This window comes from Taeniopygia guttata, chromosome 1 (assembly GCF_048771995.1).
Source record: "Taeniopygia guttata chromosome 1, bTaeGut7.mat, whole genome shotgun sequence".
NCBI classification, from domain to species: Eukaryota; Metazoa; Chordata; class Aves; order Passeriformes; family Estrildidae; genus Taeniopygia; species Taeniopygia guttata.
Window position 1 is genome coordinate 10044153 of NC_133024.1, and position 25884 is coordinate 10070036.

General features: G+C 37.3%; 1 protein-coding gene across 23 annotated transcripts in view; it reads left to right on the top strand.

The window, feature by feature from the left end:
* The window catches only part of ROBO2 (roundabout guidance receptor 2), a 1029224-nt gene that overhangs the window by 910888 nt on the left and 92452 nt on the right, over positions 1 to 25884 (top strand). For all 23 annotated transcript variants that reach the window (XM_032751027.3, XM_072936785.1, XM_072936791.1 and 20 more), the window contains 3 exons: positions 12619 to 12743; positions 17000 to 17171; positions 23124 to 23329. In XM_032751027.3, coding sequence (XP_032606918.3) covers positions 12619 to 12743; positions 17000 to 17171; positions 23124 to 23329 — 503 coding nt within the window. The remainder of the gene's footprint in view (positions 1 to 12618; positions 12744 to 16999; positions 17172 to 23123; positions 23330 to 25884) is intronic.

The following is a 25884-nucleotide window of genomic DNA, read 5'->3' on the forward strand; positions in this document are numbered from 1 at the left end:
TAAACCCAAATCACTACTCTATTATTTTGGCATTAGGCTCGTTCTCAAGGAGTTAATTCCCAGGAGTTGCAGAAGTGTAAAACTGCAGTGAACTCGGGAGAAAATTTTACTGTGCTTAGAAAATGTGGTATGAATTTAGTATGCTTCTTCATTTACTAAGAAATGCCACAAGATTAAAATTATTTTGCTTGTAGAGAAAGCAATACTTTTTTTTTTTTTTTTTTTTTTTTTTTTACTTTGCTGCCTCTTAAAAGACAGTCAAGGAAAAAAAATCATACAGTGGAGACTGTTTCAAGCTCTATGAAAACTACATAAAATAAATTACTGGAAATTCACCAGAAAATGATAGGTTTCAGTAGTTTTGATAGTGTCTCATTTCACAGTACTGATTCTTTTAAAAAGTTTTTCAGGCCGTTGAGTCATCCCTGATTCCATCTCCAAAGCTTATATAGCAGGTCTTGGTCTCAGGTTACTTTATGTCCAGGTATATGATTGCATGATCATGCAATGGCCAGTTCCACATATTCCCTGCCTAGGCTATTTTATTTTGTTGAAAGAGAACAGCTCTGACAAAGAATTTATTCTTCTACAGAATTTTTATTTAGGAAACTGAAATTAGAATGGTTGATCTTTAAATAATTAGTATATGGGCATATGGTCCTTATCAAATTATTTCATTAGTGATTATCTTTGTGACTTGTGAAAGGATTGTTGAGTAAATAAGTCTAACCCTGAAGAGGTTTGACATAGAACTCCCATACAAGTGTATGTGGGAATTACTGTGTATTAGCAGATCAGAGTCAATCACTTTTATCTGATCCTGTACCTGTAGAAAGACAGTTATCATGTGTACTTATATTGGGTTTTTTGCGTAAATACCTGAAATAAAATTAATTTGTGCACTTCACTGCTCTATTTCATTCAAGACTATGCAAAGAAGGTGGCTACCCATCCTGGTTTTTTTTTTAAATTTAAAGTCAAACCAAAGTAACTTCCCTCTCCACCAAGAAACCCAAGTAGTCTTCTGTTAAAATTTTCATTTAGCAAGCACAGGGAGTCAAATCTTGTAGCATTTTTTTGTTCAGGAATTTAACTGGAATGCAGAGTAAAAAAAACCTCTCTTTACCTAAAGGAAGCTAAAGAAAACCCTGCTTCATGTAATTAGTTCACAGCTTTCTAGGAGGATGACATTTTAACAGAAGTATATTTGTATATTTATGTGTATAATAAAGTGCAGGGGAGCACTTCAAAGTTTATATTTTTTGATGACACCAGAAAATTATCTACATACTTCTATCTTCCATCACTGTCTCAAATTCAGAGCAGACATGTTTTGCCTTTATTAGGTTTTAAACAAGACAAACCATTTTTTTTTCCAATGAAGAGTAGAGAAATATATTTTTAATGATTTAGACTTGTATTTCTTGTTGCAAGCAGAATAATTTTCATTTTCTAGTCAGTTTTTGCCCATTTTAAATATTTGTACACTCTTAGGTATGGTATTTTTATTTTAATTTCAGCTTGAGTGGAAAATTCAGGAGTGGGATTACCAATGACCATGTTGTGTTCAAGCACTTATTAACAAATGGTTCGTACTACACAGATAAAATGAGGTATGGTGCTGCCTGAGGTGGGTGGCAGCTGGTGAATTTAAAAGCTCTGTGCCAGATTACTCATCATGTTTGAATTTGCTGCTAGGAATAAATGTGTTGCCTCTTTCTAAAATAGATTATTTATAACCTTTTGAAAAGATACCTGACAGGATTTACAACAGATGGGTTTAGGAAACAAGATATTTATCCCTATTTAGACCATTTCTATAGTTATTTCACTGAATAGGTAGATTCTTCAGATAAGCAAGTTAGAATTTTCTCATTTTTTTCTGCTGTATTTCATATGGCAGTTGGACAGGATCATAGCTGCTGGAAGAAGCACAATAATTGGGAAGAGCCCAAAAGTTTCAGTAACATTGACCCTTTTCTCAAAGACAGTTGCTGTACTGCTTTGAGATGGAGGACCTTCAAATGCCATATTTATGAAGATCTGTCTGATGTCCCAGTTACTTTTTATTAATAATACAAAAAGTCATTCAGATGACAGAGTACTACTCAGTTTGCAAATTAATTTCAACTAAGTCCAAGTGAAAACAGAGTTCTTTCCATGTCAGTTGCTTTGCAGTAAGTCAGGTTTACTTAGTTTTTTTGTCATGTGCTGTGGCTCATCTTCCCAAAAAGAAAAGATTTGCAGCAAATACCTGGATACTTTTGCCACCAGGATAGAAGTGAAGTATTTGAATTTAGCTAAGGGAATAAAGGGAGACCAAGTGCAAAAACTGAACTTCTCTGTCATGATGGTGAAGAGACAGCTAAGATACTGGCCATGAATTTTCCAAATTTCCTATTGGTTAAATGCAGTCTATTGGCATTTAAGTGCAACATGACTGTATGATGCATTTCAATCTGCACTGGGAAGTTTTCATTACATAAATCAGCCTGGCATGACTTAATGGTCTGTTAAGAGTGGTGCAGCAGGAAAAACAATAGAAAGGGCTGTATTTTATAGAAGGCTGTATTTGGTTTTGTGATATTGCTCAGATGGTTCAGATTGGCAAGTGAGAAAGAATTCTCTTTGTTCTTCTTTATTCTGACTCTTGCAGAGAAAGTCTATATACAGTGAATGCCTTTATTTTTATTACATTCATAAACATACCACTTTCACTTGAGACACTGAGGATTTATAAAATATCAGTAATGTGGATCGGTGTGTGATGGGAGAGATAAGATGGTGCTTGGTGCTACAATGCCCTCTTTCAGTGGCTGAAATCTCAAATTTATCTCAAAATGTGCTATCTTGCCTGTCTGGTACCACTTACAGAAATTTTCAGGAGAAGGTAAATACAACAGTGGACATTGGGTTTTTTGAACTTGTTAAATTAAAGAGTAAGACATGATTATTTTTCAAAAAGTCAGAAATTCTTCAGATTTAAAGATAAAAGGTTGCTGCAGAATGAAATTCTGATTGCTTCGTATACCAGTAAGAGATTAAAATATGAAGCTGTCTTGTTACATTTTTTTGTAGTCTGTAAATGCCACTCTAAAAATCTTGAAGTCCTTAGCATATCTACTTTGCCTACAGTGCAAAGGAAGTACTGGAAGTGATCAAGAGTCCCATTATTTTAATTTTCTTTCAATTGCTGAGCTCTAGCTTAGGGAAGTTTCAAGAAGTTTAATGCATAACTTTTATTTTTTAACTTTTTAAGTTTCTCAAAGCATGTTGAAATCAGTGAGAATTGTTGTCCTGTTTCTTTAGCTTCTGAGTTCTGAGTTGATCCCTAAGTCTTTGAAGATTAGTGTATAAAAAAGCCTGTTGATGTGTTGCACTCCCCAAGCTTTTCCCTTCCTTTCAGTAAAAGGAGTAATTGGTTACCTTCCCTCCAAGAGGAACGTGGAAATCAATACATTAATCTATTCACTTTCCCCTTTACTTTCTTTGCTCATATTGCTGCCAGCCAATTTGCAGCTTGGAGGTGATCTCAGTGTTAGTCAACAGCAAAACTACAGTGTGTCCTGTTCCTTAAATGTTAACATTGTCAGTCAGAATAAATAGTCATTTTTCTTCCTCTCTCCTTTTTCTCTCTTTGTTTTACAGTGCCCCAAATTGACTAGAGTATCTCCTCTCAGGCTTTATTCTCAAGGGTAAACAAACCAGGAATTTTTCACCTTTCTCACTATAGATGTAGCCTGAGAGCCCATCTGGGCTCTTTAGCCTTCTCATCATCTCCTTAGCTCTTCTCTGCAGCATGTGAATTCATGTCTCTTTGAAGGAGCTAACCAGATTGCACTTATTATTTTGATGAAATTCTACTCTATCAGCAAGGACTGTGATCAGCAAGGACTCCTTTTTAAACATACTGTCAACAAACCATCCTGCTATTTCCCCTGAAAAGAGGAATCAAGGCATATTACATGTCTTTTTGTTAGCATAATTTGTTTTGTTTGGTAAACTCACAGAAAGAAAGAGCATCACAAGCCATCCCCTAAGAGTACAGTTTATATAACCAAGCAGGCTAAAGTGTTAAGATTCTAGAAGAGCACATCTTTTCTATGTGATCTGAGCAAAAGGTATATCCTGAATCTCAGGCACTTTTGGAAAAAACAAAAAATTACAAAGTATTGTTTAAAGTAAAGTCCTGAGTTCTGTATTTGGCATACAGAACCAATGCTCCCTTTCTTTCTGTGCACCAAAACTAAATGAAAAACTTTCTAGGTGGGTTTTTTAAGTAGCATCTGTAAAACTCCAGGGCTGCTTAAAAGAGGTGATTGGACAAAGTATAATAAAATAGAGATGTATGACTAAATGAGAATAGGCTACAGTCTAATGCTAAAATGAAATTAAGACTGATATTTAATCTAAATATTTAAATGCACTGTAAAACAAAGAGCAGGAGGAGGAACCCAGGAAGAGTGCCACTGCTGAAGTCAGAGCACTGGGAAATGGGATGAGGGAGTGGAAAGTAGATGCCTTTCTTTTTGGCTATGTAGGAGGCAGACTTGAAATTTTTTAGTAGTTATTCTCAGTGGTTTTTTTATTTACATTAGTTCTAGGGAAGAATGAAGAACAAATCTTTTTTTCCACCATGCAGATTTATTCCACTTCATTCTTTCGGGTCATCCAGGGATAAAAAAGAAATTCTGTATATCAAAACATTTAGGACAGTTAGCAGTTTTTATTTATTGATTCTCTAGACTTCTTTCACCTCTTGCAAAGGAGGAAAAAATGCTTATGCTTCCATGCTTTAAGAGATTATCTGCTTCAGTGTTTCAGAGCAACTGAAGGATAAAAATGTTGTTACATGTGAAATTCAGAACCTGAATTTAAATTGAAAATTAGAACAATTAGTATGAAAGTAGGTTTAGCATTCTCAAATGATCAAAGTGTGCTCTTTTCACAATGCTGTGTTTACACATGGTTCATCTGAAAACAGCAACAAACCAAAACAAAAGGAGTTTCTCAGTTTCCATGAGACAACAGCAGTGTGAAGGACACTTAAAGGAGAAATGGTCCTGGTAATAATTCCCTCTGCTCCCTCTCTCTTGCTCTGATTCTTCTTCCCCAGTGTTTCCTCTCCTTCAACCTGCCAAAAGTTCTCCCCACTTGTGCCATGTGCTTCTGCCTTTGTGTATTTGACCTGCTGTTGCAGGACACATGAGCACTATTATAGAACTAGTTTTGAAGCAGTGTCAGTATTAAAAGTGGTATCCAAGCCACGGATTTTCCATGCTTCTCTAGGTTATGGGAAGCTGCTTTCCAGAAGACTCCAAGTCAAGCACCCCCTCCACACATGTGATTTTAAAATAATATAATGGGTATAGCAAAGGGCTTCATAAATCTCCTGTTATCCCCACAACCCACCCATTCTTCATTTTTCTGCTGGAACTATTGACTTGAAGAAGGAATCATGAAAGACAGAGAACACTGTAAATGGACAAGCAAGAAGCCATAGTTAAAAAAAAACAAACAAACCAACAAACCAAAGCAAAAATCATCTACCAAATGAGATTTATGCATCTGTTTCAAAAGCTACTTCTCTGATACAGCTTAGGGAATGGCAGAATAAGAGAGGAGACTCACTTTCCAGGTAACTCAGTTGTAACTTGTGCTAAAAAGTTACTGCCATCCCTGTGTGTGAGCACACCTGATCATTGGAGCACACCGTAAGATTGAGATGTCTTTTCTGTTTAAAGAGAATTATTATCATTAGCTTCCATTAGTTTATCCTTGATAAGAAAGATCTGATTTAATAATAGGCCTAAGCTGTCATCCTCTCTGTCTTCTGTAATGGCTCCTGTGTCAGAGGCTACACCCTTGATTTATCATTAGTCACAGCTAATAATGCACTAATAACTTTGTGTCCTAACAACCACACATCACTTTCAGTACCCATTAAGAAGATCTGAACTTCTGAGGGAAGAACTGCTGAATCAGCCCAGGTTTCTGGAGTTTGAGGCTGCACATATTTTGTTTTCCTCTACTTACTCCATCAGCAATAGTGTCCTTGCAAAAGATCTTTCAAAATTTCTAGACTTTTGTATCTGCAGTTCTTGGCAGCTCCTGCTGAACATCATTATAAGGTATATAAATAGGATCTTACAGTGTTATTTTGTATTTGTATCAAAACCATCTAGAATTCCAATATCTGCCAGACAAATTTAACCAATGACACAGAAAGGTAGAGGATCAATTTTTTTCTTTAAAGAGTTCCTGTACAGCCTTCAATTGTCTAAGCTGGTATCAGGAACTAGCAAAGCAATCCTACAGATAAGTAGTTCTATTCCATAGATGGTGTCAAGGGTTACCTCCCTTTTGAAAATACATATTACTTTAGATGGAGCTCTGTGGGCTTCTCCTGTCCTCTGTGTAAATGTCTTAGAGGCAAGTCTTGATTTGTACTTGTAAGAGTGGAATTGAGTTCAATCTCTTAAAATATCCATGTTTATCAAAGACAGCTGAGAGTGCCACATGAATATTGTCACTGCAGTAAGGATTTGAGAGGAGCACTAAGATACCAGCTCCAAGTCCTTGCAAAAGATTTGATGGGTATTCCAAAGTAAAAAAGCAGTTTGGGGAAGGCAACACTATCTTGTCACCCAGCTGACTCTCTTAGCTGCAGACAGAGCAGCTGAGTATTGTACCAGGTGTAACCCTGATTGTTCAAATGAAATTAATTGATTGCTGCAAATGTACAATGCTGAAAAAGAATGTAGGTGGAAATCTTAGGTTTGCCTGCTGTCTCTTTCCTGCTGGAAGCAGAACTGAGTATTAGTGAATCTTGATACTTTACTAGCCAGTGTGTTTCTACATGTTCCTCAGAGCTTTTTCCCTTACCGTTATCTGAATTTTGCTTAGAATATTTACAAGTTGGTGTCTTCCCCCTTGCCCCCTTTGAACAGTCACAGGAATATATTGATGGATGATAAACAATTCCAGTTTAAAATGAAGCCCTCATCTTTATCGCTTTTCCTTGCCTAAGTAATCTCCATGATGAATTTCATGTGCAGTTCACTATCAACTGAAATTAGTTGTAATTAAAGGTTGTCAAATCTGTAATTTAAGCCCTTGAAATTTGTTGCTGTCACTCATTTCCTGCAATACTTTCTTTTTTTTTCCCCAATGGATTTGATCCAAAGTCCACATAAGCCAAAAGGAGAATTTCTACTAGCTTTACTGAGGTTTGAATAAATTCTCATATTCCCTGGTAGAATCATAGAATTGTTTCAGTTTGAAAAGACCTTCAAGATCTTTTAAATACCTCCAGGGATAGATAGTGATATCACCACCTCCCTGGGACAGCCTGCTCCACTACTCAAAAGTCTTTTTGGTGAAGAATTTTTTCCTAAAATCCAGCCTAAACCTCCTCTAGCCCGACTGGAGGCCATTTCCTCTAGGTTTATCATTTGTTACCTGGGAAAAGAGACTGACCCCCACCTGGCTACTTCCTCCTGTCAGGGAGCTGGAGAGAACAAGATCTCCCCAAGCTCCAGACCCCTCCCCAGCTCTGTTCTCTTCTCTGGACACACTCCAGCCCCTCAATGTCCTTCTTGCAGTGAGAAGCCCAAAACTGAATACAGGACTGAGGTGTGACCTCAGCAGTGCCCAGCACAGGGACAATCACTGCCCTGGTCCTGCTGCCACATCACTGCTGATCCAGGCCAGGTGCCATAGGCTTTCTTGACCACCTGGGCACTGCTGGCTCATGTTCTGTCACTCCCAGGTCCTTTCCTACTAGGAGGATTTCCAGCTACTCTTCCGTAAGCCTGTAGCACTGCCTGGGGTTGTTGTGAGTCAAGTACAGGACCCAGCACTTGAACTTCCTACAATTTGCCTTCATTCGTTGATCCTGTGTCTTGCAGTAAAAATATTAGAAAAAAAAACTTGCTACAATATCTACTTTTAGTAAAAATCATCAATATAATATATGAACCCAAGGGAATTTGGGTTCATATATTTTATTATCATAACTTGTGAGCAAGCTATGATAATAAAATCCCTGTAGAATCATTGAATTCCATGTCAAATCCAAATCACAAGGTCAGCTGAGAAAATTGTCACTGGAAAAAAAAATGTTGCTAGTACCTGATATTAGATCAGTGTACTTTTTTGCTATGAATTCACATTTTTATATATTAAATTTCCCCTCCCCCTCTGAGTATTCTGTCACATTTTTTATCAGATGACCAGAGTTCACCTACAAGGGATGAACTTTCTGTCTCAGTCATGCTTTTCTGCATCAGCAGCTTTATCAGCTCCTGTTGACTCAGTGTAACCTTTAGTATTCAGCAGCAGTACTAAGAAATGCATAAAATCCATCCTATCAGATTAGAGATTCTGCTAACTATTAAGATTGGAGTAGAGTTAAGGAATCCCTTTAAAATAATATGCAGCATTTTTTGGTATTTTTTAAAGCTTTTTAACACCAGAGCAGGGGCTACCCTCATATACATTTATTAAGAGCATAAAATATCCATTTAGTCATGCATAAACCACCAACATTCTAAAAGAGTCCAACAGAATGCACTCTTCCCGTTTTGCACAACATAACTAATGCTCACTGCTGCTCATGCTTTTCTATCTGCACTTTAGTTCCTGCAGTGGAATACTGTTCTGTGCTGTAAAAACAGTTCTGAACATGATGTGATTAACCTTAGGGTCCCCCCCATCCCCTCATCTCAAAGCCCTCTCGTACGTGGCCTGTGCTTTCTATTCATGTTCAACCATCTGATTTCCATATCATCTATTAGCATAACAGAGCTCTAGTGTGACATTGATTGAAGCCAGCACTTGCTGAATGCAGTATCAAAGCATAATTTGCCAAAAATCAAATCTAATTTACTGTGTACTATTTAAATTTCTCATAAAAAAAAAAAGGCAAGTTTCAACAGAAGTATATTGGGTCTGTAATCTTAATTGTTCTTTTTTTCCCTATATTTTTGGCTAGTCTGCTAGAATCTAAGCAATATATTTCATTTTAGAGCCAGTGTCTTTGACTTTCAGATGTCAGTTAAGCAAGAAGTTTTCTACTCTGCTTCTTCCAATCCAGTTTATGTTACATCTGAAATAGTAGAAAATAATAGTCTTCTAATGATCTTAATGTTTAGCTTGAACTAAGCATTAAAGTACCACATAATTTTAACAGCTGAAGCATATCGAGACTGCTGTTTCCTCTCTAACTGTACGCTTTCAGAATGTTTTAGAAATTCACCTACTTTGAGAGCAGTGATAATGGCTTGAATAAATTTTGCCCAATGTTCCACTGAAGCCACGCTTTGAGAAAGTCATGATCTCACTTAACCCTTCTGCAGAATGGAAGTAATAATATTTGTCTGTATTTATAAACAGCATTCATATGTGAACATAATGAGCTCTCTTTTTAGGAAAATTGAAGAGCCCAAGTGCTTATTCTGTCAAAGGAGACTTGCTGTCTTTGAGCAGGGTCATGCTGCATTCTCTGGGGATAATGACAGTCACAGTATTTGGGTAGCTACATTTGACCAAGAATTACTCTTGCACTTACTAGCTGTTGCTTTCAGTTTTCAAATTCAACTAGAAATTGACAGATAAAACTGATATGATGAAAACAGTCTTTAAATGCTGTAAACAATGGTATTTTTGTCAGAGGCTGTCTGTAAACAGATCTATACTTGAATATGACAACAAACTATGACAAAATGAAGATTTCCTTCATTATATAACTTCATCTTTGAATATTTTTTTTTTATCATGAAAAAAATTTAGTTTTCAAAAAGAATGTTTTTCATGTCCTTTAAAATTATGGTGCTAAATAGTTTGGCTGAAGAAACTGGTTTTGTGCTCTATTTAATGGGAGTAAAAGCTCTGATTCATTTATTTTTATAGGGAATTTCTAGTAATCAGGGCTGCAGAGCAAGCTAGAAAAGATATTGTTGCATAACTATACGTGATTTTTTGCTGGAGTCTTTAGAAAGCCTGACCTAGTAACTGTGAGGCCAAATATCTGCTCATATAGTATGGTCAAACAGTGGAGAGGACTTGGTGTGTGGCAGGGAGAGATTAGGCAGCAAGATCATGCCATGTCAGAGCCACAGATTTATTTTCCTGGTCTGATTGGGAAAAAAAAAAAAAAAAAGAAAGAAAAAGGAAGTTCTTTCTTTGCTCTTAGGAAAGTGAGAGATGTTGAAAACTAGGAACAGATCAAAAACTGGAAACTAGGTAGAAACCAGGGTGTGTTTTTTCTCATTTCATTGTTCCTTGACTACCAAGTTACCTTAATTTCATCCTTGGAAGTTCTTCTACAGTGACAAATTGAGTTGTGTGGTACCTGTTTAGAGCTCTGAATTATGGATTTACAGTAGAGATCTGTGTGTGTGTGAGTTTCAGATGAACTTTTATACTTGCCTCCCTTGCATTTACTCAGTTACATGATTTGAAGGACAGGCTCATGGAAATGCCATGCCCTTCTTGCCTCTGTTGAGCTGAGAGCACTGTCTGTGCACCCCCCCAGGGCACCAGGCAAGCCTAAGAAGTGAATTTAGCTATCCATCCTGCTTAGGATAGATCTATGGGATAGTCTTCTGACACCAGGATTTTAGGCACCATAGGAAGATTGTGGTCTTGGGGCCACACTAACACTGCCCTGACTAGAACACTGCATTTCCTGGCACCTGTGGGGGTTTCATGTGGATATGCTGGGTTATACAAGGAGAGGGAAACCCAAGTAACTCACTGCAGCTCAGCACTTGAGGAGTGGTGTAGCATGAGTTCAGTTCCTAGGTATGTTTGGCAACACCTTATAGAAAGCTCAAAACACGTGGCCGTGAGCAGGCAGCAAGAGGGCACCTCACCCTTACTCCTGCCTGTTCATTAGATTAACACCTCCTAAAGTGGAGGAAGAGGTGGACATTTCTCTCCAGAGGGGCCCAAACCTCTCTTTAGGAGTGTGAGGCAGAAGGAAATACCCTCTACCTTCTCAACTGATTGTGATTCATGTTTATTAAGTACTTGTTTTGAGTACCAGCACTACTCAACTGATGCTCTTTAGACTCCTGCTGATCTGTAAAGCCTTGGGAAGTACCTCATGAGATAACTGCAACGTGTGTTTCAAGAGAGTCAGGTCTGCTCACATTTCTATGCAGTTAGCAGGTTTGTGTCTGTGCTGTCAGCAGGTGTAATCGGAAGCTGGGTCTTGATTGCTCTTCGTGCCTAATTAAATAGTTTGTAATTATAATGCTGAAAATATGGTTTTCTAAAACACTTAAATTCTGTTTACCTGAAAGCTTAGTATTCCTAAACCATCCCTCTGCACACCCACAAAACCAATAGTGGAATAGAAGAGAACAAGAGTGGGTTGAGGCGTTTGAGTTTCTCTTGTGCCTTTTTTTCCTCTGCTTCAGCCTGCCCCAAAAGTTAGCTAGTCTTTTGATAAGAATATTTGGAGATGCTGCTTGCATTTTTAAAATATGCAAAAGAGTACAAATTCCAGTGATGAACCAAGAGTGGAGAGTTTTCATGTCCCACATAGAAAAATAATTTGCTTTACTTCCACATCATGCTAAACATAGCTACTGATTTCAAGTTTTTTTATCTCAAATCCTCTAACATTTCTTCCCCATTCTCTTTATACTCATTAGCACCTTTTCTCTACCTTCACTACTAAAGCACTGACTCTCAATTCCCCACCATTACCCTCCAGACAAGTCAGACTATGCCACTCTCTTAGAAATCGTTCACTTCTGACTGTGCTTCCTGGTCCCCTATGACTGAACACTGTTAATGCCAGCGACTTGAAAACAGAGCCAGCCCTGCTTCTTCTTTCTTGTTTTAACTCCAGTCTCCTTTTTCCTTTTCCTTGTGTCTTCCTTACCTCCTTAAATACCTATTCCTTCTTACTCACCACTCGGCTCTCCCCATCAACTCTTCAACTCTTGCTTCTCTCTACTCTTTAAACTAGCTGAAACCTGGGTTTTCCAGGTTCCTGTTCTTTTAGCAATGATTCTTTTTACAGCAAGTCCTTTTCCCCACACTATTCTTTACCATATTGCTGCTAAGAGTAAGGAAGCTGTTGAACTTGGATTCTTTTGCTGTCATCCAGACCTTCCTCTCCTTTCATAATCATTTTTAAAAGTCCAGAGGTGCAGATTGAGAAAGGCAGTCTGTTTATCCTAATTCATATGTTGCAGTACACGATAGGTACAGCAAGCTCTGTGAAGTGTAGGATCTGAGGGTGCTGATACCTTCCCAGAGCAAAGGTAGAATACATCCAGACTCAGCAATATACACACCTGACTCCTGCTCTTTAGCATTTAATGTCATCAGAATTTACTCTAGCATGTATGGTTGTAATGTTTCTTTCCTTTTTAAATTTTTTTTAATACCTGGGGATGTCACATACATATATTGCTGCTCTCTGTCGCTGTTGTTGTTTCTGTTTATATATGAATTCTGTCTATACTAATGAATGTTTCTGGTGTCATGTCCTCTGACATAAAACAAATCTCCATAATGTTGTCTTTTTCCCTTCAATATTCCCTTTCTCTCCCTTGCAAAATATCCTAAACTTACACCATGGTTATTCTTACCTTGTAGCTCCCCCACAGTTTGTGGTGAGACCACGAGACCAGATTGTAGCCCAGGGTCGAACTGTGACTTTTCCCTGTGAAACAAAAGGAAATCCCCAGCCAGCTGTTTTCTGGCAAAAAGAAGGAAGTCAGGTAAGTTGCAAGCACCCTATAAGTCTTTCAAGTCTTTCTAAATAGTTATATTGTTTAATTTTAAGGAAAAATATTTACATTATCTTTCAGAGTTCTTTTCATCTTTCAAAGAAATATGTCTTTTTAAACTATCACTATTCTCTACTGAAATTTGTGTCACTTTTTTTCTAATACTTTAAAGAATACAAAGGCCATTTAAGTTGTTGAAACCTGTGCTAGGCACTGTATAGATGAGTAGAGGGAAACAGTATATATGTTAAAGGCTTTTTGTTCTGAAGCCCCCAACAAACAGGTGGGTGAGACAGGCACAGCAGATAAAAAAAGGTATGACTCAAATTTGAACTAATCAGAGCCAGTAATTACAGTTCACAACCTGTCTAGACATGATCAAGCAAAATATATCCAGCAAGCTGATTTGCATTGGCATTTTCTCATAGAGCATACAAATAAAGGTTTTGAACACACAGATGCTTTCTTCAGTAAAATTATCTGAAGAAATTTCCAGATTTGGTTTGGAAATATTTACCTGATCCTTTTTGAAGGCAAAATCTGTGAGGCAGAAATTGGTGCTGCTGTCAGCCCATAGTAACTTACAGCTCAGTATCTGAATGTGATGCCACATTTCTTTACTGGAGGCCTTGTGTGTACCCGCTCAGGTAAACCGTGAAATAAGAGCTGAACCTCAGCTCTCCTGCTCTGCCCCACCTGCTTCTGCTTCATCCACTCAGGAGACCAAAAAACTGGTCCAGAATGACAGGACCAGGCTGACTGCATTTTGTGCTCTGCTGTCTCATTGACTTACAAAGGCATGAAACTATTACTTTATGGGTGTGATTATTTTATTGTCTGAGTGCAAGCTTAACCTTCAGTGTATATCTCTCAGTATAATATTTAGAGAAATTTAGATCTAGCCTCCAAGGGTCGTATCCTGGAAAAGCACAGTATTGTCAGTCTCACTAAGGTGACAATTTTTCCAAGGGGAAGGTAGCATAGCACATTGAAATTAAAGTAGGAAGTACTGATGTGCTAGCAAACATTTCAAACCCCTTCCTTGTAGAGCATTTTAATAGCATGGTAATGTTTATGTAAAGTGAGCTTATAGTGTCACACTTGAATCTAATAAAGTGGACATCCATCATGCTGTAATAAAGAGAAGAGCTTCTAATTAAAGTAGGACATCATTTTCAGGATTAAAGTCATTTAGCGTAATTGAAAAGTGTTAATACTCTATTTTATCCTCTTCCATTGGTATCACTTCAAGGGTAAAAACATTTTAAGGTGAAAATGCATCTTGTGTCTTTAATTGAATGTTATTACCTACTGATTGTACAATGTTGAAGCTGCTTAATTACAAACCTGGAAAATTAATTACCATATTGAGAACCAGATCCCTAAGGGTTAGAATAGTCTTTTTTGGCAAATAAATGCAACATAAAAATTGATACCTGCATGTTTTATAATCAAACCTTGAAACATGGCTCAATGTAGTTTTACAGCATTCTCATGTTAATCTTAATTGACAATCAGTGAAGTAACACAGGTTGGGGTTGCCATCTCAGTGTATAACTTGCCATATTTTGCAGTGAGAACCCACAGAGTGAGTGAGTTTCCACATAATGTAGCATCATAGCAATGGAGAGTGGATATTTTGCCAAATTACAGGACTTTTCACCTTTGCCTCCCAGCTATAAATTGTTGCCTGTCTCTACAATGCTGCTTCTGCTTTTAGGGGACCTGTTTGCAGCATCACTTTCAGTGTTCAAAATAATGTTATACAGTCATGGTATCCCTTTCCAGTAGTTGTAGGGCATTTTTGGTTGTGAATCCATTTCTCCATCCTGTGTTTTTGAGCACAACCAGCTGGAAGGGAGGGTAGCTGTTCCCTCCTGAGTAATTTTTTGTGCCAGCCTGTGTATAAACAGCTGGTTCTTTGTGCTTGGTAGCCTTTTGCCCAGAGCCCAACAGCCGCTTGCCATTGACACGTGTGAGGGCAGGGCATGTGTAACCTTTAGACTCCGTGGATTCAATCCTTCCTTGAGATAAGTTTAGTGGTACTATATCAGGGATGGCTCTGGTCCCTCTGTTTGCAGCCCAGCATGCCACCATTGTGCCCAGATGAGCAACCCCACAGCTAATTAAAACCAGTGAAATTGTGAAAAGCATTTTAAAATGGTACTATAATTTAGGACAAGTTATAGTTCATAGTTGTCTGGTCTTTGAAGGGAGGAGTTAAGACACTGGTGAACTCCTCTTGATGAGTGGAGTATTCACTGGAACATGGTACCTTTCCAGGACAGAGAAGCTCATACTGAAGATATAACCAAGGATTGATTCCCCTTTCTAATGAAGTGACAAAGAGGGTTCTCAACTATTTTTCTCTTAAGAATTAGGAGCTTCATCCTTGCACTGTCTTTTGCATTCAGTTTGTTTTTACACTTTACATAATGAGTGATAACTAAAGTAAAGATCAGCTATGTCAGATTTCTCCTCCTTCTCATAATATTTACTGAAGTTTTCATAATACAGTAGATATAATACAGTTTTCATAATCCAGTAGGTATCTTGTGCCAGGCAGAAGTAATTCTGAAAGTTTCAAGGCAGTTCAGAAAACAGGGCAATTATTTGAGACCGACTTAATCTTATAACCTCAAATTGTTTCAGAATTTTAACACCTTATTTTCCTATTATCTGACCTATTATCTGTTTACTGGATGAATATTGAGTTTTGAGGGAAAATTTGCTGGTTTAAATTTCTTAAACATTGCTATTGAAAGGCAGTAAAAGAAAAGCCTAGTGTGACGAGTAACCCAGTAGGCTAAATAGGTTAATACAATTATAAGGATACTTGGAGTGTTGGATCTTATTTAAAGCATATCTCTTTCCTTTTACTGCCAAAAGCATAGAGATAAAGGCATGAGTTTCACTTAAAAATAGGATTTGTTTCTTATTTGAATTCTTACTTGTTTGTTGCATATCAGCTTCAAATAATTATTGTAAACCATCAAGGTCTGCTTCAGAAGAAGTGTATCTGCAGAAAATTCTTTTAATACCCTACTTTGCACTTTTAGATTTTTTTTTTTTTCAGTCAATACAGACAAGCTGAAAAGTTAGTAGGGAGTCATTGTTAGAAAGCACAGCAGAGCTAGCCAGAGCTGCAGTAATGACTGAAAGTTTATCACAGCTGGTAACAGTGTTTTGGGGCATTCCTGATGCAAACAACTCTATTTTTCATAGAGTCTCATTGAGTTGACATAAAATCTAGATCCCATTTTACTGGAATTACTGTTGTTTAATTATTGTTTAAGCTGTTCTCCTTTCTATCCCATTGGGCAACTCTGTTGACCTTTCTCTTCACATGGCCTTCCTTTTCCTGTTCTTATTTATTCACAAGAGCTATGCCAGAGGGTATGACATTTTCCTTGAAAACACAGCTCTTACCACTAAAACCTTCTCGGGTCTGTAGTATTGATTCATTCAGTCCTTCATCATATGCAATGACTACTAGAGCCATTCCAGTTATTATTATTGACGTCTCTCTTTTCTCCAATCCAGCCCAAAGGCAAAAACTAATCTCCCTGTTTTGTGCTAACTGATATCTTATCCTACATGATTTTTTTTTCCCTCTGATGATTTCCACATCAGATTAATACCCTTCCTATTTGCCCTCCAGGCTCTATGCTGCACTTCTCCTTTGGTTTATCACAGTTTTAATTTCCTTTTACGTCTCCTTTAAACTCTCAGCTTCTCCTACTTTATGACATGCTTCTATCTTCCTCTCAGCCTTATGTACCATGCTCTTACTTTCTCATTTTCTCGGAATGTTTTCATAGCCAAACAATAGTGCTCTTCTCCCTCCAGTTTCCAGGATTCAATGCTTGCTGCTAGTTTTCTAGTATTTGCTGTAGTGTGATGCCCTTCTTGTTTGATAGCTGAGTATATTACTACAATTGCATTCAGAATGAAGATGAATGTGTCACAAATATAAATCACTCAAGTGTGATTGTTGGAAAGTGTCTCCTCGCCTACATCCCAGTCAGAACACAGCACTGTGAGCTGTCAAAAGGCTGTTTCTAATTTAAACTGTGAGTTGCCCAAGGCAGGGAAAGCAGCTCTATGTGTTCATAAAGTCAGAACCACACTTACTTTTTGTCCTCGATTATTTATAGTACTTTTAAGGAAAAGTCATTGTCTCTGTAGCTGAAGGAAAAGTGGTGCTTTTGTGCTTGGAATTGATGTGAGATGAATTGTCTTTGCAGAACCTACTCTTCCCAAACCAGCCTCTGCAGCCCAACAGCAGATATTCTGTGTCACCAACCGGGGACCTCACCATTACCAACATCCAGAGGTCTGATGCAGGCTACTACATTTGTCAAGCACTGACGGTTGCTGGAAGCATTTTAGCAAAGGCTCAGCTGGAGGTTACTGATGGTGAGCTGTTAGAAATTCCTATTGTTTCTTTCCTGTCAAAAGTACATTAAAATCAGTGTAAATAAAGGTGTATGAGATCAATAAATCATACAAGTAAATGGACAATTTTCTGTAGGAAATAAAGTGAGAAAAGGTCTCTGTATTTGTGTATGGAGTAAAAGAGACATCAAAGTCTAATTTGCCTCTTAGTTGCTTTCTAGAGGCAAGAAATTGTTAACAATGGAAAAAAGGGACGAACCAGCTTAGAATAGGTTTGGTGAGAAATGAAGCTGCTTGGTTTGCTAGAGCTAAGATAGGACTGAAAAAAAAAATTAATAGGTTTGTTATTAAGGCAGTGAACTGAGGTGCAAAAAAATGCATCTCTATTCCTGCAAGTTCTATCTTAGACGAGTAGGGGATGTGTCCTTAGCTCAATTAAATCAACATAGTTTCTCTGAAGGTGGCGGAATACCATAGATTTGGACTGCCTACAACATGTAGCCCTTTAGTCCCTTCATGAATAAAGCCCCTACCTCAGAGCTGTGTTCTAAGAATGCCTCAGTAGGGGTAGGTGTGAAAAAAGTCATGAAAATCCATAGGCAGAGAAGAGTTTTCAGGAAAGGAAAAAAATTACATGGTCTGTCTTGATGCTTTCAATTTCAAATTTTTGGGTTTGATACTCATCCTGCCTTGAGGTTTCTCATCTACAGATATGAATCCTTTTCATATGTCAGGAATCCTGTTGATATCCCTCTTCATCTTATTGTGGATAGAAGGCAGTTTGCATCCTTGCATGTTAGCGAAGAAAACAAGAGAATCCCTGCTATACTCAGAGACAGTGGCATTCCCCAGCATCATTATTCCTTATCTTAACTGACACATTAAATATCGCCTGACAGACTTTGATGAATTTTTGCCATTAAAACTGTTGTTATATGCAGAGGTCTACTTTTACTGTTCCCTTAGAGACCTGCCTGCACCATGAAAGTTTGAAAAGATGTCTAATTTTGAATAATCTGCCTTTTCACAAGAGCATATTCATCACAAGTGACAGGTAGAGAGGTTCAGGCTCGTATTATAGAGGTTTGAGCATTAATTTGATGCCTTTTCTTTGTTTTCCAAAAGCTGCCTATATTTTTATGACAAGGGGAAATAATTTCTGCCTTATCCTTGCATCTCTTCAAGCACGTTACTTTTCTGTAGTTTCTGGAGACTAAAGACTTGGCTTTGCTCTGCAATCTCTTTTAGTCTTTTCTCTCGTGGTCTATGACAAAATGATGCATTTTCATTCAATTCAAATTTAAATGTAGATTAAAAGGTCATTTAAAAGGAATGGAAAGGCAATATTTTTTAATATCTGTCCATAGTGCTGCCTGATTCAGGGCCATGACTGTGATTGGAATAAATAGAACACACAAACATTGGCTGGGAGGACATTGAGCTGTTAAATGGTCACACCTGCTGATGCTGCACAGATTTACAGCAACAGGCGCTGAGTGGATCAAATCGGGTTCAAGGATGCTAGTGATGAGAAATTCTTGCTTTTGACAGCCAAGGGCTTTGATCTACCTTTATCTATTTCTTATGTGGGGGAAAAAAAATAAATCCTAATTGATCTCTTTGGAATTTTCATTAGTGTGTTTAGAAAGCCAAGGGAAAGCGTCCATGCTGAAATGCAAGCTCATCTCCAGTTAATTCTGATTAAAGGCAGCATGCATTCCACATAGCTCGAGAGAGCATTGGCTGGTGGCTGCTGCTCAAGGAGTGCAGGGCCTGCCTTCTTCAAATGCTTTCCAGAACCCACTGTCAGCATGATCATTATGAAATAATACAAGATTGCTTTATAGAAATACCATTTCATCCCAGAGTCAAAGGGCAGATGAGGTCAGAAGAAAAGTGCCAAAACAACATTATGGAGCTGAGATTATGTGAATAAATGTACCATTAGATCACAGATATTTTTTTAATTGCTTTTAGTTAGGAAGTTAACCATAAATGTCTAAATAATCTGTTTTGGTTGATGCTGAGCAGAAGTTCTGAGAGCTAATGACTTTTATCAGCCGGGAAATCTAATTTAATAGTTTTAAGAATATAATAAAAGATAAACACTGTGTGTGCTAGCTATATGCTTTAGCATTAGTGTTCTAGTTTTTGGCTGGTGATTTCAGTTTTACTTCCTAGCCCAGAATTTTTCTGTTTGGTTAATGATTTAATAATAGTGGCGAGCCATCTTTTTCATTTTGAACACATTTTTGTTTGATCCAGAGTAATTTAGATCCAATTGAAGTTCCAATACAGAATGAAAACATGTCATGTGCAGAAAAACAAGTGCTTAATTATACCATATATAGCAGCGTTTCAGTTGTTACATTTTTGCACTTACAAGTCTTTACTGGAAATATTTTTAACTCAAGTGTTCACATGAGAAGAGATTACTAGCTGTGATGAAATGTGCTGAGCTGAGTGATAATTTTGCTGATTATGGACTGTGCTAAGAGCCTTGAGCATATTTGAAATTCAAATCTTGTATTTTCTTGAAAGGCTATCATGTAATTCACTGTCTAATGCACATCTGGAAAAGCAAAATCAATTTTGAAATTGAAGAATCTCAGCAATCCTTTCAAACACAAGAAATGAATATGCAGCTCACAATCTTATGACAGATCATGCAAATAAACCAAGTGCTTCCATCTCTGTCTATGCTCTGCATAAAAGGAATAGTTTCCAATTAGTTTTGTGTTATTATTTGTCAATCATGCACAGAATATTTTGGAGATCTTAATTTCTCCTCAATAAGTAGTAAAATTTATTAATAAATATTTCATAGTTTACTTGTCTACAAATCTGACCACAATGATTCTTAGCCCTCATCCAAACTATATGTTTTATAGCAAGTGTGACAGTTTCAAACAGGAGAAATTCAGAACAATTTCACAGTTTCCTGTGCAGCTCTTTTGCAAAAAAATAAGACAGACAAGGGATTGGGCTCTGCTTTTCCATCTTTCAGACAGAACCCTGCCCTATCATAAGTGTTCATGATGTAGATTTCCTTACTTTTGTCTGATTTTACGCATCATTTCACCACGAAATTTATTTTTAAATTTTGACTTTGGAAATGCCAAACTAAAGACCTCATTTTGTTTTCCTCTTCATTTCCATTGTAATTTGACCACATATCCCCCAAATTTAATGGTTTCAATTGATCCAAACTGCATTTGTAGTGAATAAACTGTTAATGAACGGTTTATTATTATCTATAGGAAAATAGAATTTGTCCTTTTCTTATAATCTCTTCAAAAATTAAGATGCATTTTACTATGAAAGGAATCTGTTATTTTTTCAGTTACCAGAATATGCAGATGTATGGATATTGGCCAATAGTTTCAAAACCATTTTAAAAAATAAAGTAATTTTGAAATCAGCTTCTGTTTTACCATGCACGTATGTTTGTGGGCACACAAAATGTTTTTGTGGAACAGATACAGAAGTTTGCAGCTAGGAGAAAACTATGAGAAGAAACTAATTAATATGTTTTAAAAGCAACTAGCAATCCCCACACCATTTTGTGGCTATTTTTTATTAGTCCTCTGTTCTTCATAATGCTTCTGACATATATATTATTTTAAACTCTAACCTAGTTTTGGTTCCTTACTAATGAGGACCTAAGTAGTAGGAATGTAACCACATACATGTTTTAGAGAAGATTTACAAGTCATAGTTGTGAAGACAATACAGCCGTTCACAGATCAGTGGAAACTCTAAGTGTTCATTTAACCTTTAGCCTTAGTGTCATGGAAATCTGTAGTGGTCTTTCACCCATAACACCCTTGAAAATGAAGATTCCTTCTGGCTAGGAGGCTTTCAATTACACTATTGATCAGAGCTATTTAAAGGATTATGAGCTCCTCATTTGGGCTGTAAAAAAAATCTAATTACATGCCAAAGAACAATATCTGTAATGCAGTAGGTTTTGAAAATACCTACATGGCTACATATAGGAAAGACACTTAGATGATGCAAATAACTGCAGTGGAATAGCTAGCAACTTAAATAGTTATTCTTCATTATTTTTTAGCTACTAGAATACTGAGATTTTCTGGTTTACATTAAATCTAAAGGATAACTTGCACAGCTAAGTTTTAATTTTATTATACTCATCCTGCAGCTATTCTAATAACTCTCTGAGAGCTGAGATCCATTTTTATTTTGCCAAATGGCTGAACTATGTAGTCATAAGGAACCTTAATGAGATTAAACATTTTGTATCAAGCTGTAAATGCCTTACATTTTTCTTGTTATATAGTGTTTCCTGTCCTATCTCTTAAGTTCAGTGGGTGATACTTCAGAATTTCCAAAATAGCTTTCACATTCTGGTGTTAAGAAATAATCTGCATTGGCTTTCTATTTTCAGTTCAAAATATATATTGGCTTTCTATTTTCAGTTTCAATTTCAATGAATGTGATGAGGTCACACTCCAAGGTGTGATTCTGACAATATTAATGATACTGATCTTTGTGAATCTTGTTAACAAAAAAGGTAGGTAGTATTTTTACAACATTAAAATGTCAGAAACAATTATTTTAGGCATAAAATGTGCCACTAACATATTCCTGATATGTTTTATTTAATAAATAACACAATGAAAGCACTTTGGGACTCTTGAAGGTTCCAGAGGTTTGCATCTCAAACAGCTCAAATACAATAGAAGACATATTGCTTCATAATAATATTTTCACTTCATTGTTAGAGTCAGCTGTTTTGTGTGGACTATAATAAACAGATTCTCAGCTAGAATAAATGATTCAAACTCAATTGACATCAGCAGAGGCAGGCTAACTTGCGCTGGTGTAGAAGTTAATCCTGCCTGCTACGATATTTAATACCTGTCACACAATTGTTCAGTTGTTCAAAATTTAAAACAGCAGCAGTATGGCTGGTAAATTTATAAAAATACACTAAAAGAAAAAAGAATTCTCAGTTCTATTATACTGATTTTTGCGACAGTCCTAGCCTTGTGTATATTCAAGTATTTTGCATTCAGTTTGTATAAACACATTCTTTAGAAACAAAGGTCATATTTTGTTGCTTAACAGATGGCTCAGAGAAAAGGTTCAATAACAGAATTATTTGGGATAAAATGATCTTTCAAGAAAAATAAACATGAGCATTATACCTCATCTTCAAGATACCTCACTGGTCATGGAATGAGGCTTATATGCAGCCATGCACTCTCTCATTGGTTGCAGGGTCCTTTATTCAGAATTGCAAGCATGCAGATTGTAAATTATCAGGGAAAAAAAATGGGCGTTCATGGCTTTAAAAGATGAGGAAATTATTTGATAAGTAAGCTGTTAAATGATGTGATTGAGTTTGAGCTTTTCTCTGCTGGAAAGAGTGGTACATCATTTAGATCAACCATATTATGAAAATGTTTTGTATAACTGTTAAATATTTTTGCTGATGAAAACTTGCAAATAGAGTAGGAATGGGGGATGTGGTTGGTACCCAGGCTAGAGTAGATATAGTGTTTCACTTTTAACTCAACAAATTTTCTCTTTTAGACCAAATTGGGTAAGCAATTAAACACATTTTGGTGTGACATCAAAGGTGTGTTTTAAGTGCTTTCCCAAATTGGAAGAAAAGAGTGTTGCACTTCAATTCTTCTCTGAATCAAGGTCTTAATTTTCATCCTATGTAAACCAAATCAGCCTGATGATCTTTGCTAACAGATATTTTTCTATCTGCATGTTATCTTGCAGTGGTGAAAGAAAACTCTTACTGAAATGATTTTCAAATTTGCCAACTAATTGATGACCTCTATCTATGGCTCCTCCAAAAATAATGGTTTTAGCCTCTTTGAGGCTGACTTTAAGCATCTTATTAAAACTTGTCCCGCGTGGCGGAATAGGGCTCACAGCAGCAGCTGAGGATGGCAAAAGGTGTGGATGCCAATGCCTGTGCCACTGTTTTAGTCTTGACAGATCGACCTCCGCCCATCATCCTCCAGGGCCCCATCAACCAGACCCTGGCAGTGGATGGCACAGCTCTGCTCAAGTGCAAGGCCACCGGTGACCCCCTCCCTGTCATCAGCTGGCTCAAGGAAGGGTTCACCTTCCTGGGCCGGGACCCTCGCACGTCCATACAGGACCAGGGGACGCTCCAGATCAAAGCTCTGCGGGTGAGTAATGGCAGCACCACGAGCGTGACGGGTTCTACGTGTCCAGTTTGGAGCTCTTGGTGTGTGCCTCAGGCAGCTCTGCTTCCTTCTCCTTGTCTCCAAAATTAACTTGTCTTTTCTACTGTGAAGTTCTCACCAAGTCATTATCCATTCTTTGACGTGTAGGAAAGGGAAGGGGAAAGAAGAGCAAAACTAACTTCAGGTATTTCTATGAGAATTCCCTAAAAACAGAATCAGTGTTTATAATCTTGTGCCTGTTGCAACAGAACACATGAGTTGGGGGTAGACAGAAATGTAAAAGAACTCTCCTTCCTTTTCATTGGTCTTACACTGAAACCATTAGCCTCTCTGTCAAAACTTAGAGCAGTTCCTTGGCAACACCTGACCATAATTTTCCAAGTACTTGTGCTAGCACGTGATCTGGAGCTCATAAGGGTTTGACCATGCACTTTCTCCATCAACAACTCGTCAGTCCCGAGTTGGCTGATTTATTCCAGTGTTATGCTTCCTGGAAATGTTCCACCAGGCTGCAAATAGGAAAAGAAAACTAATACTGTAGCATACATGCAGTCATATGCAGAGGGATTTCCATTAAAAATTAAATACCTATTGTAATATCTACATTTTTACACATGAGATAATACAATATTCTCTAATACTTCAAATAGGATAATGTCATATGTTTTTGATAAATATTGCACCACTAATCTCTATTTCAACTTTTAATTTTTCCCTGTTTAAAGAAAGGTATTTTTGTGTATTTGGACAAGCATGCATATGGAAAATAGTAAGTTAAATGTACTTATTTGTCAAGAACTTGAAGATAATTTCAGAAACCATTTAATTTAATCAGCAGAAATGTCTGCTCTTAGTTTTCCTATCCAAAAAAATGTTAATAAACATAGTACTAATAACAAGAAATAGCAGGGTTTTTTTTCTGATACTGTCTCATCAATGATCATAGATGAATTGTGAACTGCCTTAGAACAAAATAGAATTTATTAAAAAATTTATGCTAGCTTGCCTTGAGTAAACAATTTGTCGTTCCTCCCTGGGCTGAAGGCAGGTTTAGGCCATGAAGGTTAATGCATTTTTCCTGTAGAGCTGGATTAAAGAGTACGCTTCAATAGTCAAGATTCCCCAGTAGTGTTAGAAAGCAGCAATTAATGGTGGAAGCTTAGTGATTTCAAACAAACTTTCAGGCACTGATGATGGGCTTCTGTGGAGTGTCCATGAGGCAGAAGCTCTTGGGATACCTGTCTGCATGCTGCTATGCAAACAATGAAATTGGCTCTGAATCGTGCCAGCGCATTAATCTCACTGTTAGAGGCTGTGTCTGTAAACTTAAGGAAAATAAAATTACTTACGAGAGTAGAAGAAAACAATATTAGTAGTGAGTGTGGTTCTGAAAGACATGAGGTTTTTATTAATCATTAAGTGGCTCATTCACTAGTAACCAATTTTTCTTAAAGGCTTAGAAAGTAATTTTTTAGAAACTCCTCTATAGCAGTAATGTGCACTGTTTGTTTGACTCAGTTTTAAGAACAAAAACTACACAGAACTATAAACACAATTTTTCTCCCATGCCTTGCATATTTTAATTAAACATGGATTTAAATGAGGAATGCTTAACTTTTCTCTCAGGTCTACCTAAACAAGGACAAGCACCACTTCCTAAAGAAAAAAAGGGCCACAAAAATGTCCAAGTATGTTTACATCCCCATGTTCAAAATAAATTAATAATTGCCACTGACATGTTGTCAGCCTTCTGGCTGAGGGTAGATTTATATTAGGTATCAGGAAGAAATCTTCCCTGTGAGGGTGGTGAGGCACTGGAACAGGTTTCCCAGAGAATTTGTGGATTCCCCATCCTTGTTCAAGGCCAGGTTGAATGGGACTTTGAGAAACATTGTTTGGTTGGATGGAACTTTGAGCAACCAGGGCGGGGCGGGGGGGGGCGGGATGAGAGGATCCTTAAGGTCCCTTCCAACATAAACCATTCTCTGATCCTTTTCTGCTATTTCTGTTACAGCACAGTCAAATGATTCATGAGCCTGCAACAGTCACATGTGCCACAGTTGTAACATGAACATAGAGATTTTTCTGATCAGCCAATCTCTCAGTTTCCCTGAGGAAGATGACTAAAAACTCACATAAGTCATTCATTCAATACCCCTTCAGACAGGTCAGCACGGATGGAAAACTCCCTTCTGCTGTAGAAATGTGCCACACCAGGATTAGACCCTGCATTAACTAAGGAACAAAACTTTATTTTATTGAATAGTAAAGATTTTTCTATTCACCTCCCCTGTTTGTTGTTTTTTTTTTTTTTCCCATAGCACAAAAAAAGTATAAACAATTGAAGTACCAACACACTAAATCTGGTTCTAATCCATCCACAACCTGGAAATTAGATCATTTGCTAAAGCTTACAAGAAGCAGTGTACTTCCAGCTTGCTTTGTATGTTGTTTGCCTTCTTCAAGTTGCTCTGTTGTGTACACCACATACCTCATTGAGTGCACCATCTGTCACAGTAGTACACAAATGCAGTTAA